The sequence below is a fragment of the Poecilia mexicana genome, unplaced genomic scaffold (assembly GCF_051168715.1).
Source record: "Poecilia mexicana isolate PSO_F unplaced genomic scaffold, ASM5116871v1 scaffold_7, whole genome shotgun sequence".
Lineage (NCBI taxonomy): Eukaryota > Metazoa > Chordata > Actinopteri > Cyprinodontiformes > Poeciliidae > Poecilia > Poecilia mexicana.
Genome location: NW_028263376.1, coordinates 6,725,067 through 6,740,304, shown reverse-complemented (window position 1 = coordinate 6,740,304; position 15,238 = coordinate 6,725,067). Strand labels below are relative to the sequence as shown.

The window sequence follows — 15,238 nt, the reverse complement described above, 5'->3', positions numbered from 1 at the left end:
ACGCCAATGTGTTAGTGCAAGCTTCCCCCTAGAAAACAAACTAAGGGAGATGGTAGAAGGACAGCCAACCATGTTTTTATGTACAAAAATGGTCAAAATTGACAGAAAATTTGAAAATATGACAAGGTATTTATGTTATTGGAATAGATTATTAACAATACTTAAATATCAACTGTGGAGCATTAAAAAGGACAAATGCAAAAAAAAAAAAAAAAAAAAAAAAAATATATATATATATATATATATATATATATATATATATATATATATATATATATATATATATATTAAAAAAATACTATTATATATTATATTATATCTCACCATTTCCCTTTCAACAATTTCACTAAAGATGCTCTTTAACCCATCTTTGCTATCACTGTTACTGGCGTGGAGCCAAGCTTATGTCACCCTGTAATGTGAACATGAATCAAGTAGTTTTAACCAGGCTGAACTGAGTTCAGAACCAGGTAGTTCTTGTTAGGGAGGAATTAACACAAAACTGTCTGCTGGCCAGCCGTCAATCCGCATGTACTCTGGTTTACGTCCCATAAATTGTACCAAAGGCTTTATAAAACATTTATCTAACTTAACTAGTGAACATTTAACCTACCAGGATTATAAATGAAACTGACTGCATTATATTAGAGCTGGAAGGAAGTTGGAATTTACTTTTGTATGTATTGATGCTCCTTTACATATTATTAATAAGCACTTTATAAATAACCTGAATTGAATTAATAAGCACTCCATTCAACCACACATAAACATATTAAAGGCTGATTTGTGCACCTGCTTTGCCGATTTGCACAGCCAGTTTGGTGAGCTTTCCCTGCAACACGCTCTTCTCTTTCTTTGGGACACTGGTCTTCTTCTTCTCTCTGTCCTCCACTTCTCCTCCCTCTGCACTCTTTAAGGGCTGCATCTCCATAGCAACGCCCCCATCCTGCTTCTTGGCTAGACAAAAACACACATCAAAAGAAAACATTTAATAAACTTCTACTTCAGCACATTAAGATGAAGTAGGTCAGTGCCACAGCCGTACTCAGCTCCGAACTGAAATCTGAAGTAGCAACTTAAAAAATATATATAAAAAGATTACTTTAAAAAATTCACTTACAACCTACAGCTCGGTTACAGTGTATTGCCAACGCATTCGCAGCCCCAGACATTTTCACATTGTGTCTTCTTACAACCAAAAACCTCAATTAACTTTTTTGAGAAACGATGTGATAGACCAGCACCATACAGTGCATAATTGTATAGTGGAAGGTAAAAGTTGCAAGGTTTTTACACTAGTGCTTCAAATAAAATTGGAAGTCTTTTGAGGCGTCTCCACCTGGCTTGCACTTAAAGAAAACACAATTTTTAATGTTATTTGTCAAAAAAGTTAATTGTTATGCTGACGATTGCCTGGTATAGGAAATCTAGGAAGTCTGATAATCCAATAATTTTAACTAAAAGCTTGTCTTAAAGACAACTTTTATTTCATCCTTTTAAAGCTGCAGTAACTTTTATAAAAAGAAATTTTTTTTAACATATTTGCTGAAACTGTCACTATATCGTAATATGAGACTGATAATCTGTGAAACAAATTGAAGTCTTCTCCTTGTACTAACTAGAAATAACCAGTCAGAACCAGGAGGCAGGTCTTAGCGCTGTCAGTCACCCTCCGTGTGGCGCTGCTCATTCCACCCTGTTCCTCCCATCCTTTCTCTTTGCTATGCCGCAACTAGCATAACCTGTCATTTATGCTAAGGCTAATTAGCGTGGCCACCAATGTCGGTGGATAAATGGTTTTCCAGTAACAGTAAGTTGTTTCACCCCTATCAACACGTTGGGCAGGAAATACGTGCAGGTGACTGACAGAGCGGACACTCTCTTCCTGGCTCTGATTGGTTGTCTTTGGTTGAGAGCAGTGCAATAGAATCTCAGGGAGGAGATGGAGGATTTCTTAGATTATCTGTCTTATGTTCTATTGTTATGATATAGTGACAGTTTTAACAAATATGTTTTAATTTTTTATATAAAAGTTACATACTGCAGCTTTAAGACAAAAGTATTCTGTTGTGTAATAAACTGAACTTGACTGCATTGACTGACAACTAGGATCAACCAGAACTGATGAATCTGTCTGAATGACTGGACTGAATTAAATTTTTTGTTCTGTTTTGTTTTTGCAAAGCGTCTTGAGACGACATATTGTTGAACTTTACACTGAATTGAACCGAATTGACAAAAACATCTACCTTTATTCTGATTGTTCTCCACAGCTCCATCAGCTTGTTTTCCTGAGGGGGAAAAAAATGAAAGCTGAGTTAAACAAAAGTATATTTACACTCAAACATATCACATTTCTGATTTTGGGGACAATCACACACTTCCAGAATCAGAAAATGAACACACAGAAACAATACCAAAGGAAGGAGAAAGCAAAGTACACTCATCTTATTACAGTCGATCAGGAAACTGAAAGACATTGTTAAATGCCCATCATATTGTCACTGTCACTGCACAGTGCGGGATCCATTCACTGACTGAGGAAAGGGACGGGGCAGATAACTTTATGCTCACATACCATTGGTGACTGTGCTGTTAGTGGCATCTGCAGAGATGAGCAACTGAGTACTGTCCTCTGTGAGAAAGAGAAGTTTTGGGTGGAAATTTGGCAAAAAAGGAGAAAAAAAGAAGAAACTCAAGCAATGAATGTGATCATAATTACACGTGAGTATTTGTTAAAATGACTGCAAAGAATGAAAGATGTAACATGATATTCCCTCAGCATGACAATGAACGACAGAAAAGAAAACAAACATGGCGAGAGGAAAAGCTAGCATGTTACATTTATCAGCTCCAGTCATGACAGCCTGAACGATCCAGCTCACGATAAGCACCGCAGATACATATCCGAGAACAGAAAGAGGAGTCACCAGAGTATCTCTTTCAGAAACTAGCCATCACCAGCCAGTCTGTTGCTGCGTTTCAGGATGATGTTTTCTCTTTTCGAAGATGCCAATGGTAGCACATACATTCCTGTGCAGAAGCCAGAGCCGCAGTGGAAGCTGCTAATGATGTTAACTATAAGTGCTTCTGAAAGTCTGTGCAGCCTGCGCTGCCTGAACGCAGGACACTTCCAAAACAGATTTGAGAATAGACTAATGCTTTGAGCATTGACCAACCAACGCTTTACCCTCAATCTCTTCCTTGCCAACTCCCTTCCACCCTCCCTCCCCTTCTGCTCTTTCAATAATTGATTGAATCTACAGCCTCTCTTTCGCTCAAATTAAGGGAGAAGAAGGAGAAGCAGGGGAGTGCAAAGAGGGGCAGAACAATGGGGGTAAACAAGGAGTGAGAGGTGTGGATGAGCAGAGAAAAGACAGGGAAGAAGCTGTGAGGAGGTGTGTTAAGTGAGAAAGATCTAAAAAAAGAGAGAGAGAGAGAGAGAGAGAGAGTGAGGGGGGATGGTGAGGACGTTGGTTAAATGATCTATTAGTGTAAACGGGCATGCTTCCTGTCATATCTGTTATCTGAAATCAGTAAGGCATCTGACTAACTGCAGCACCAGCACACACACGTGGAGCAACGTGAGAGTGTGCATGGATTATGAAAACAACAAGCTTCAGGGCACTAAAGTGACAACCTGTTCCCCTCCCCTTATCCATGAGGCAGAACACCCAGAGGGAAGGAAAGGCACAAAAAATGATGGCCTGCTACTCATTGAATCTTTTTTTTATAATTATGTCATTTTCTAACATTTAATTTTAGACCAATAAAAGAATTTATGTGTGGATGGTCACGTGTGTGTGGCCACTATTCGGTTAAGTCATAAAAGATCACTACCAACGAAAGCTAACTGTTTACACAATGTCCAAGTATTAATTGGAAGGAAAAATTATAATAGAAAAAGGAATGACAATAACGAAGCAAGCAGTAAGTACAAGCTGTGTTGACCAAATGACTGTGCAATGTGACATTTCAAAAATAAATTTACTTAATGGAAACATGCCAATTTTGAACAAAACTCCTGTTTTTCACTAAAAAGTTTTGATGCTAGGATGAGGTGGATTTTCAGCCGCATGAAAATTGGTTTATTGCGTAAAACTGCGGTGCAAACACTTTATCCACATTACACGAGTCACACGATCAACAACCCGATGCTGCCACTGGCACAAGCCATGAAGAAGAAGACAGGAAGTAGTTGGAGGATCATGTGTGATGTATTTTTTACTGACTTATTGCAGGGAGTTGCATCTGATGGAGCTGTTTTTGGATTTGTTTATGGTCATTATATGATGGCCTGCTTTTAGCAGATACATAAAGCAAAGATGATCATCTAGCTTTATGTATCAAAGATGATTGCTTTATGCATCATCTTTTTGCTTTTTAGTTGCTATTACTATTGGAATGCTCTGTGGTTGTGGTCGCTTTTGTGTTTTTCCTTTCTTCTTAATTATCATATTGTATATGGGTTAAGCTTCAAGTCAAACTTTTCTGTAAATTCAGACCAAATACAATTGAAGAATAGCTTGTTACCAGTAAAACCCTATTTGTTTTTGCATTTCGTTGTAAGTTGTTACTTAGTCATGCTACAGTTGCACCTTTACAAAAACACTCTTCCCAAGGAAAGACCATAGGTTTAAATAGCATTGTTTTCAAAAGTGGTGGGCACATTGCCACTAATTAGCTGAGCTATTTATTTTCTTCAGCGGTTTTGCTAACTTTGAAAACCTTTTGCCCATTTAGTTTCACATAAACACATTTTTATGGATAATTTCTAAAGCACTAATTCACTCGAGCTTTGTTCTAAGCTTTCAGTCGAATAGAGTTTGACATCTGTTTTGATTATCAAAATTAAATTGGTGCTTGAGGATTGTAATTTTCAAGGGCAGATATAATTTGAATTGAGCGCTTTAGCACTTTAGCATTCGCTTCAAGTGCTAATTGCTGTAGGGTTACTAATTTTTTAGTTAGTGGTGCACACACCACTGAGACTTTCGGTAGAGTCTACTGTACTTGTGTAACAGCACTTTTCAAAAAAATGTCATATACATGTAAGACCCTGCAGTGGGACCTCACACCTCATTACTCAGTTGTGCTTTTGTCACTGTTGCACTGAAGCTAGTGGAAAGAAATACACCTCTGGATATTAACTTTAGGCTCCTTATACTAAAGTTTTCCAGATCATCATCAGGCTCAGTCATTAACCAGGACTCTTGCTTTAGGCATGAGTGGGCTAATTCTGTGGTTGGTCCATTAATTAATTTATGTGGGTGTGTTGTAGTCATACTTACTCATTTAAGACCAGTTTAAAATAATCATGACTAGAAATTAATTTACACAAATAAAAACTTATACAACCTGGCAAAACTACAAATAAGTGGAATTGCATCTCTAGAGGAAAAGTTTTTAATTTTTGACTGTAAACCGCTGTTTTACAGTGTGTGTTGTAGGGCTGAAACGATTCCTCGAATGATTCGAGTATCTCGATTACTAAAATTCCTCGAGGAAAATTTACCTGCCTCGAAGCTTCGTTAATTTATGTTTTATTAGTTAGCGCACCGTGTTCCGGCCGGGACTTCATTTGCGTTGCGCGGAGCTCTCACTTCCGCCTCTGAGTTGTTGACAAAAGCTAAGTCTCAGCGGCATAAAGTCCAATTTTCAAGATTGGCCCGTGGGGATTTTATTGATTGATGATAATGCCCGACTTTTTATCGTTTTTGGGGAACCAATAAGCATCCTTAAAATGACTGGGGGATGCCTGGAGTACGGCAGCATTTCTCCTCCGGGGCTGCTGGTTGAAAGCGAACGGCGGGAAGAGCGCTGAGGTGAGCGGATAGCCTGAACAGGGCGGGCGGCTGAGTAGCTGATGCTTACCGTGTAAATGTAGCTTTACCGACGAACCGCACAATAAATTTCATATCCCGGTCTGCAGAAACGGGTGGCGGAGCGCATCGTACATGGCTGGTAGATGAGTTTCTGAGTGTGACCAGTGAAGGTGTCGTAAATATCCCGTATTGCTTCCCCCCGTGTTCGTCCCCCGGTCTAACGGTTCGTCAGTCCGCTGGTCTATTTCCTCCCCTCCACCCCATGTTACGTTCCTTCATTCGCCCTCTCCTCCCACTCCAGGCGGCATTTCCCGTGTTTTCAAACCCAAAGCATGACAGGTTAGGTGGCAAGGTGAGTTTAATTAATCTATTAAACTCACTGAAGATGAATACATAAACTAAAAGCTGGATTGTAGACATTTTTATAAGCATATTTGTGAGCCTGCCTCTTTGTTATTAAATTCAATATAATTTCAGATTTTTCTATAACTTTTCTTCTGGTTAACTTAGAAAGTGAGCTATTATTGTTACAGGTTAGTTTTCTAAACTACAAAAAAGCAACTGTTAGGGATGCTCAAATATGGAAAAATTGGACTGATATTGATATCTGATAGTAACACCGGTATTATGCCAGATTTACCAATATTTCATTTTATAATTTTTTTATCCGATTACTCGATTAATCGTAAGAATAATCGATAGATTACTCGATTACTAAATTATTCGTTTACAACAGCCCTAGTGTGTTGTGTGTCTCAACGCAGGGTGGATTACCTTTCTTTTCTTTTCCATCCTCCTCCATGTCTCCTGCACCAAGGAGGGTGAAGATGATGCCCGTCTGGGAGTTGACACCTACGGCTGTCACCAGCATCCTACCTGAGCCCTCCATCACATGGGTTCCTTAACAGAAAAACACATCGGGTTCATAGACAGGAGATATTTATGAAGTTTTGCTATGAAGCATAACGGTAATAAGGTGTAATCTTGCATTTATATGTTCTTCCTTTATTTTCAGTGCCTTGCAAAAAAAATAAAAAATTCAGTCCACTTGGACTTTTTCAGTGTGTTCTATTGAGATCTTATGTCACAGACCAACACAAAATAGCATAACTGATCCATGGTTTTCACCTTTGTGTAATTACAACCAGATCTTTTGCTTTGTCTCTACCACCTTTACGCTTCTAGAGACTGAAATTTTTACCCACTCTCTTAAATACAGTAGAGCTCCAGCTCAGTCAGATTGAATGGAGAGCATGTGTGAACAGCTGTTTTCAAGTCTCTGTTTCTCAGATGCATTTAGGTTTAGACTTTGACTGGGCCATTGTAACACTTGAACGTGCTTTGATCTAAGTCAATCCATTGTAGCTCTGGCTCTGTGCTTGGTGTTTTCCTGCAGGAAGCTGAACCTCCATCACTGTCTCACAGCGTTATGGGTCCAAACTAATGCAGTGCTTTGTGGAGAATAACATGCATGGCAACTGCTTTATGTTTGAAATTAGGATATGAAAAGTTTTTCAATTCAACTGTAATTTTAAGTGATAAAATGGAAGCTCACTTTAACAAAGTCACTAACACACACAAGCAGAAAACTGTGAAGAGAGAAGTTTCTTAAAGGGGCGGTATTATGTAGTTTCCAGGCATATAGTGCCATTTTATAGCACAGCCAAGTAAGTATGTTACCTTAAGTTATAAAAATTCTGTATATATCTAAAGTAACTTTAAAATTTTAGATTTAGCAATTTAATGCCTTAAAATTGACCTCTGTCTCTTTAAGAGGCTCCTGCTCTTTCTGACAGTATGTCATCACAACAATGCTACTCTACCCTTCTTAGGAGTATTGCACTAAAAAGTAGTTCCCATGATTAGCTCAGCAGACTCATCATAGGAACTCATAGTTTCACCAGATGTTTGCTAATTGCTGCTGCTGCTAGTCTGGAGGAGTTGAGTGGGAGAGCTGTAAGCGAGGGGTACTCTGTGAGGCACAAGCTCTGCTGGAGACTGCAGCTCAGAGGAGGAGCTTTCTGGGAATAGGTGGGGCTTTGTTAGAGCAAGCATTTGTTGAATGGTTGCCGTGGGAGATTAAAGGATTTCTCAAACCTCCATTAAAGATTCAAAGCAACACTCCAGGCATATTTTTGATAAAGGAACGAGATTATAACATGATGTAAAACGTATAAAAATCGATTTAACATAACACTGCCCCTTTAAGGCCAGAAGGTTTCCAGGCAGGGTGTCTGAATTTATCGTTCTGCAAGAGCAGCTTGTTGCTGTGGTTCAGAAATGACTCCTTATCATTTCCTGTAGTTTATATGCAATCCTACCTAGAGTGAACGAACAATAAGTGACTTCTTTTGACCAACAAATCTGACCTCAATCACTGTTGCTCATTCCAGTGCCACCAAGGGACTTTTAAATAAAAAGTGGTAGAGCTGCATGCCCAGCACTTTCCATCAACTTAAATCCATACCTTTCTAGTTGACAATGTGAGTTATGATTCTAATTAATTCAGTGACCTAAGTGTGTATTTGCAACTATGCTCTTTAAAAATAATCAAATCATGTAGTGTAGATATAAATGATATAGTTGAAGCTAGTTTGATCATAAGAGTAGCAAGGAGTCAGAACCAACCTGAGAGCAGCATGGGGTCCTTGTCTACAGATTTGCGTACGTGGTCAGACTCTCCTGTCAGGGAGCTCTCGTCTATCTTCAGATCATTGCCTTGGACCAAGATACCGTCAGCTGGAAGTAGGTCACCTGAGGCACAAATCCCATCTCAATCAGCTTTGCATGCTTCTTTTTTGTTTAAATGATATCAAGCATGCGCTTATTGTTTCAATATACAGTATCTTGTTCCTGTGTTAAGAAGTGGATACCATTACATATTACAGGGACCAGCAGACCATAGATAGACTGAATAATTAATGAGGAAATTGGCTAAGAGTCGGAGGGAAGGAGGTAAAGAACTAAACCTTCACAGGAGATTCATATAGCTGTTTATGAACATGACTTTAGCAAAGTGAAAAAATAAGTCAATGTAAAAACATATGGAAGAGGAGAGTTGCGGCTAATCTGAATATTTACAAAGACTGTAACATTGGGTGACTAAACAGGAATGTAATTCATTTATTAACTACTTAAATAATATTACAGGAAAAGCATGTAAGTTTGATGAACAAAGGAGGAAAATTATGAACAGAAGCCAAAAAATTGCACTAAATTCATTCATACTGCTTTCCGTATGAATTAGTTGTTTCAAAACTAGAGTCAGAAGCTGTAGGAGGATATTTAAATGAATAGTTTTTCAACTTGTTTAAATACATGGTTCATTCACACTGTGAGAGATTGAGAGAGAGCAAGACTGTCAGAAGATGACAGGAAGGAAAGTATAATGCCATTTAGCCTCTCTGTCATGGAACAAGCTGGACTTGTAAACGTTGGCAGATGGAGACTGGTGTATTAGTAATGCTACACCTAATAACCACAACTTTAAAGCTGACCAAAATGCAATTTTGATAAGACAAAAGTTGCATTTTGTCTTTCTTTTAAAATATAGGTGAAACACTTTTGTAGAAACTCTCCACTCCCACAAACATACCATGGCGTCACATTTGCTTCTAAGATAAATGATTAATGAACTCTCAGTGAAGCGAGGCTAGAAAAATACATTTTATAGACTGTTGTTATGTCTTTATGTCATAACTCTTAAAGAGATATTGAAATTGGTTCAAATTGATATTGGCAGGTCAAAGTTTCTCAAAACATGCAACTTATGATGGTCACATAGTTCTGATCGGCGTAACTCAACTTAATGAGTTTATAATCTGAGAAAAACAAAATAACATGATTTCAATGCAACTTCATTTGAAGAACTTCCCATATTTATTCATTCAAATACACGAAAAAACATGAAACATTATGTTTTTTTATAACTTGTTTATCAAGGTTCTTTTGCTGTGACATCATATTTAAGCAGAAAAAGAAAAAGAGTCATATGTTCCATAAACATTTAAACACCAAACTCATGTAATTTTAATTACATAATTTTCCTACGTCATCTGCATAATTTTTTTTATCTTATACTTTCTATACAACTTTTCAATGTGAGGGAAACATAGTAAGCTTATGTAGGATGGTGCAGACAGATTCAGTTCCCCTACCGTATTTGACCTGAGCCATGTCCCCCACCACCATGTCAGCCACGGGAATTTGGATGACGTTTCCTTTCCGAACCACCGCAAACCTCTGCTCCTGCTCGATCCGACTCTGCAGACCCCGGAACTGTTTTTCTTTGGACCAGTCATTAAACGCCGTCACCAGGACAACGCACACAACAGAAAGCAAGATGGCAGCGCCCTCGATCCAGCCTGCGTCAGCCTCCCCTTCATCCTCTGCTCCGCCACTCACTTCCCCACACACTGAAGAGAGGAGTTGTAGACGTTAGGTCACACATTTCAGTCAAACTCTACTAACTGACCAACTAGTGTAACATTTCCATTGGTCGTCCCTTAAATCCATAAATCAACCCCAGTTTCTTTAATTTTAGGAGATAGGCTTAGTAAAATAGTGAAATGAAAAATCTGTAAACTATAAAGCAATTCAAAACTACAAATTTGATCTGATGTTACCTTGAATAAATTCATTGGTGAAAACAGTAATTTGTACATTTTACATTTGTGCATTAATTTTCTAAGTTGTTTTTGTGTTCATTTTTGGAAAAACATTATTTTTCTTAAGTTAAAACATTTTGTTTTACAGTAAAACGTTGACCCCTGCATTATTTCTAACTGTAAAATCAACAATGATAATGCCACGTAAAGATGAAAGAAAAAATATTTCACCCAGAATTTCACAGTGGAAGTTTACGTTATACATAGAAGCCGATCTTATCCACCAATTTTAACCGCCTCAGCAAAGGTCTGAAAATCAGCCACTGTCCTATTTTGCTTTTCACTTAGACAGTCTGGCTGACAGACCTGCACACAGGTCACATCTGTATGAAGAAGGTTGACAACAATCACCCTAATGTTGCCAACTTAGCAACTGTGTCTCTATATAACTTTCCCGACTTTTCAAGAAAATCGATATCCAAAATTCCAATCAGCAGGTCAGGCTTTTAAACATGATCCATGATCAGACAGATAACTGCAGTTGGTGTACCCCTACTAGTTACCTTTGTTAATGAAATAAAGATCATAATACATCTGATACCTGCGATGGGACCCCGCCTCTTGCCCGAAATGTCTCACTGGAGATGGGCACCAGCGCCCCTCCCAAACCCAATAGAGACAAGGGTGTAAGAAAATGGACAGATGGATATATCTGATACATTTTCTATATTGAGTTTTAATTTCTATAAAATATACACATCAATTTCTTAAAAAGGTTAATAAATGTTGCTAAATGATGTCGTGTTTGTGGCCTCGTTTGGTTCATGATCACATTGAATTTAAATTATGAACCATCGTCCTTCTACATCTATATGACTTCATCCTATTTTCCGTACTCTCACACTATGTGGTAAAATGACCTAATTTCCAACATAAGTGCTTTCATGTGTTGGTAACCCAAAGATTATTCACAGCCTAGTGAAATGTACAACATATTTTGGTTTAAATTAAATTTATTTTAATCCAACCAAACCAGTGCTTCTGATAGGGGCGTCTCTGTTTTTATCTACATTTTAACAAAATTGTGTTGTTATACATTTTTTACACCCTTTGCACACAAAATTTTGGCAATTCAACAATCAAACACTTCCTATATTTGTTGGCGAGTAGTCAACACGTTTCCACTGATATTTCTGATATGTGTTTTGCTAAAAGCTCCAGGTTGGATGTTCTCCTTGCCATCACCCTAATCTTTAACTCCCTCTACGGATTCCGGGATGTGGTTAGATTTAAGTCAGGATTCTAATTGGCCCACTTCAAAACATTAATATTTCTAGTCAGAAGAAACATCAGTAATTTTTTAAAAATTATCTGTCAGGGGTGTGAATAATTTTAGGCTTAACTGTACATATTTTTCAAAACAGTCTAGAAAACCAGTCTGCTACCGTTCCTGAAAATGACACATTAAATGCGATTTATGGTTGATGCTCTGCTCTTATATAATTTCATCTCAAGCACAGCATAATCGTTTATGTAAGTTCAACACATTTGTACAATTATTCATCTTAGAGAAGGTCAGAAGAGAGAGAATGTCTCACAGCTTTTTTTTTTTTTAAGATGCTGCTCTTCTCTCCTCTGGGATCTGAATTTCCTCTGCGGCCGGATCCGGCATCAGCATGCCATGCCAGGTATGCAGGCACATTCTGGTATTACTGTGCATTAATGTCACCTAGTTTAAGAATAAAGGTTTTACCTAAAGCGAGGAAGAACAACATTTCACCAGTAGCAGTTTCCGACAAAAAGCCGTGTTGTTTTCTTACTCAGTTGATCGCATGGCAACCTCACAAGAGGCAAATGAATCTTCTTATGCTATTAATACATCAGCTCTGTTCTGCATGAACCTGCTGGTGGGTTTTTTTTTTTCCCAAAGGTTCCCAGCAGCCGTTCACTGTCAAAAGAAGCAGAGCTGCTTGTTCAGTTTAGATTTAACTTGACAGTTTAAATCCATCCAGATCCAGCTTGCTGGATCATGCTTGCTTCATGCACAACACTGGCTGCGTAGCAGCGGTTCCAGACTGCATGTGCACTGCTACCAAGTGTACACTCTGAGGTTCCTGACTGAACCACATTGTCCCATATCTGCATCCTCTGTTCACTCAGACCACTTCCTTTTTCACCAGTACACCACAGTTGAACCTTTCTTTATTTTTGGCCTTTTGTATCTCCTTATCAATATTATTTCAATTTCTACTTATTGTTATAAAACAAAACAAGATAAATAACAACCAAAAACAAAATAAAAATAATTTACTTGACATTACCTCCAGAATTGAGACATCATGACATACAGTAAGACAAATGCTTCATCAAAAAAAGATTCTACTTTTTTTTTTTTTTTTTTGCTTTATTCGATACAATTTGTTTAACCAAGATGTCACCAAGAAGGTCAACATACAGATTCTGTCAAACACAAACATTATCTATAATCTGGATTAATGACCTAGCAGCAAATGTGTTGAAATAGTTTAGAATTATTTATAATTTTCCCATTGACTGTGAAAGTAAGCCATGTCCATATTTAGCTGTTCATGCAATCGCTTTTACGTGTTTTCCCGAAATCTGCGACCGATTGGTCAATTAGTTCCCAACTGGCTGATCCACCTTTGGAAGTGGAATCTTCATTGACACTAAGACTTTGTTCACGCAGCAGGTGAATGCAACCCAAACCCAAATCTTTCACTGCAATCTGTCAACGGCTCAATTCCAATCTTTTCAAAACATCCAATCTGTGCCGCTTACATATGTGATACTAAATGAAATGTGATTGTTTTCGAAGCGTCTGCAGTCAGAACGGTCATATCGCATTTTCTCTGACTTTCATGTCATTGATGTGAGACATGCATCATAATTCTGCATCAAAAGAAGCCAGGTCAGGTAAATCAAGATGTAAGCACAGGTTGAACACTATATTATGAAATTATGAAAGAAGTCAATTAACATCACAGTCTCACCACTCATGGCTCTGACTCCTCATCCAAACAGACTTCCCTACAGAAGTTGCAGTCAGTGCTCCGCTAATGGCCGCCACCATTAGTTGTGCTTTCTTTTTATTAGCTTCCTTCATCTCACTATAATCTTGTGACAATACTCTTGGCTCCCAAAGCTGAATGAGCTGTTAACCGTTCACACACAAGTCTGATTGTCGTCGGGGTTCATTAGTTGTATGAAATGCTAATCTTTCAGATCAATTTTGCAAAGTCATGATGAGAGTGATTCATTTATGAACATCAATATGATTTGATGTAGTTTAAGTTCACTACAACCACATACGACGGGGCAGAATTAAAGCACAGTAAAATGTTATTTTCAGAAGAAGACAAAGATTGCAAACCCAAAACAGAAGTTAGACTAATTAGTTAGACAAATTAAACTAAACTGTACAATTTACTAAGTGCTACTTGTATTTTTTTATGTCTTCTAAATAGTAAGCATGACTCATTTACTATTTTAGAAACCATTGTTATTACTGATACTTCAAACCACGGTAAATAACAACTCTAAAATTACATTTTAGATTTCAGTCATTTGCTAAATTTACAAATAGAACAAAACAGTTTTGGACTAGTTTGAGATTTTGTGAGTTGTAGCAATCTCTTTAAGCTAGAGTTTAAAGAGATTGCTACATTTAAACATCTTAATATTTCTGTAACCTTTCAGCTCGATCCCTCCAGCCCTGCTCTCTAACGCAAGGCTTAGTGAGCAGAATTCATTTTTCCCTTTTATTAAACCACAGTTACCAACCAAAGTGTCTCACACTGAGGTTCTTTAATTTCCACTGTGAATAAATGGGAGCAAAATAGATCTTCTGGCCACTTTGCACAGCTGCTGGCTGCTCACAATCTGTCTCCAGCTGTGTATAGCTGAGTCCTGTTGTCCATTCAATACTTATTAAATATTTTTCTCGGAAATGCCTTTGTGGTGAAATGCCTTTCTTTGCTTGTATGTGTTGTTGCCTCATGTAAAAACCTTACAGTGTAAAGATCACCGTTGTCTCTCACGTCCACAAAAACCAACCAATGCCCCCACCCTACATCTCCCAACCAAATCCTCGTCCTTACGTTCACTTTCCTTCCCAGGCGGCTGGTAGAAGGAGAGGCCGAGTGAAATGATGGCGGCAGCCTCCAAGATGATGAGGGTGACATCTTGTAGAGCCTCCCACACTAGTTCCAGGAATGTCTTGGGCTTCTTCGGGGGAATGAAATTCCGGCCGAAAGTTTGATATCGACGTTCCAAGTCTGCCGGGTCGCCGCTGAGACCTGAAAGATCCAAAATGTTTGGTCAGAGCAAAAATTAGGCCAGAGTGAAATCACATCCAACTTTCGCTTTCGCAACATGATTCGCTTCCGTATGTTATACTTAGCAGTCTAATGCCAGTGAGATTTTATGAATTACTGATCTAAAATATTCCAACTTTCATTTTAATTGTTTTAAGTACAGCAGAAAAAGACAAAGCACCCGCAGTAGCTGGTAGCTAGTCTTCAGGACACACGCAGGAAAGAGAAACCCAACAGGAAGTCAGCAAAAAGGTCAAAGCATTCTCCACCTGAATCAGATCTGGGCAGCAGTTTATTTCTAAACAGATAAATGAAGAAATCAGGGGAGCACACTAAATACAAAACACTGACAGAGATCAATTGATCAGTTGACAGTATCAACACATTCTAAGATTTTAAAAAGTAAAAAAAAAAAAGTCCATCAAACCATTCACTAAGTTTAAACACCTTCTATAAAATAGGAGACACACCT

The 15,238-nt window shown here is 38.2% G+C and overlaps 1 protein-coding gene across 4 annotated transcripts in view; it reads right to left on the bottom strand.

Moving 5' to 3' along the window:
- Positions 1-15,238, bottom strand: part of atp2b3b (ATPase plasma membrane Ca2+ transporting 3b) — a 66,745-nt gene that overhangs the window by 34,001 nt on the left and 17,506 nt on the right. For 2 of the 4 annotated variants that reach the window (XM_015011356.2, XM_015011359.2), the window contains exons 3-9: positions 14,551-14,748; positions 9,983-10,240; positions 8,454-8,579; positions 6,600-6,725; positions 2,579-2,635; positions 2,250-2,291; positions 793-957 (exon numbers count right to left, since the gene is read on the bottom strand). In XM_015011356.2, the coding sequence (XP_014866842.2) occupies positions 793-957; positions 2,250-2,291; positions 2,579-2,635; positions 6,600-6,725; positions 8,454-8,579; positions 9,983-10,240; positions 14,551-14,748 (972 nt within the window). The remainder of the gene's footprint in view (positions 1-792; positions 958-2,249; positions 2,292-2,578; positions 2,636-6,599; positions 6,726-8,453; positions 8,580-9,982; positions 10,241-14,550; positions 14,749-15,238) is intronic. The other 2 variants (XM_015011358.2, XM_015011360.2) reach the window with 1 other exon arrangement.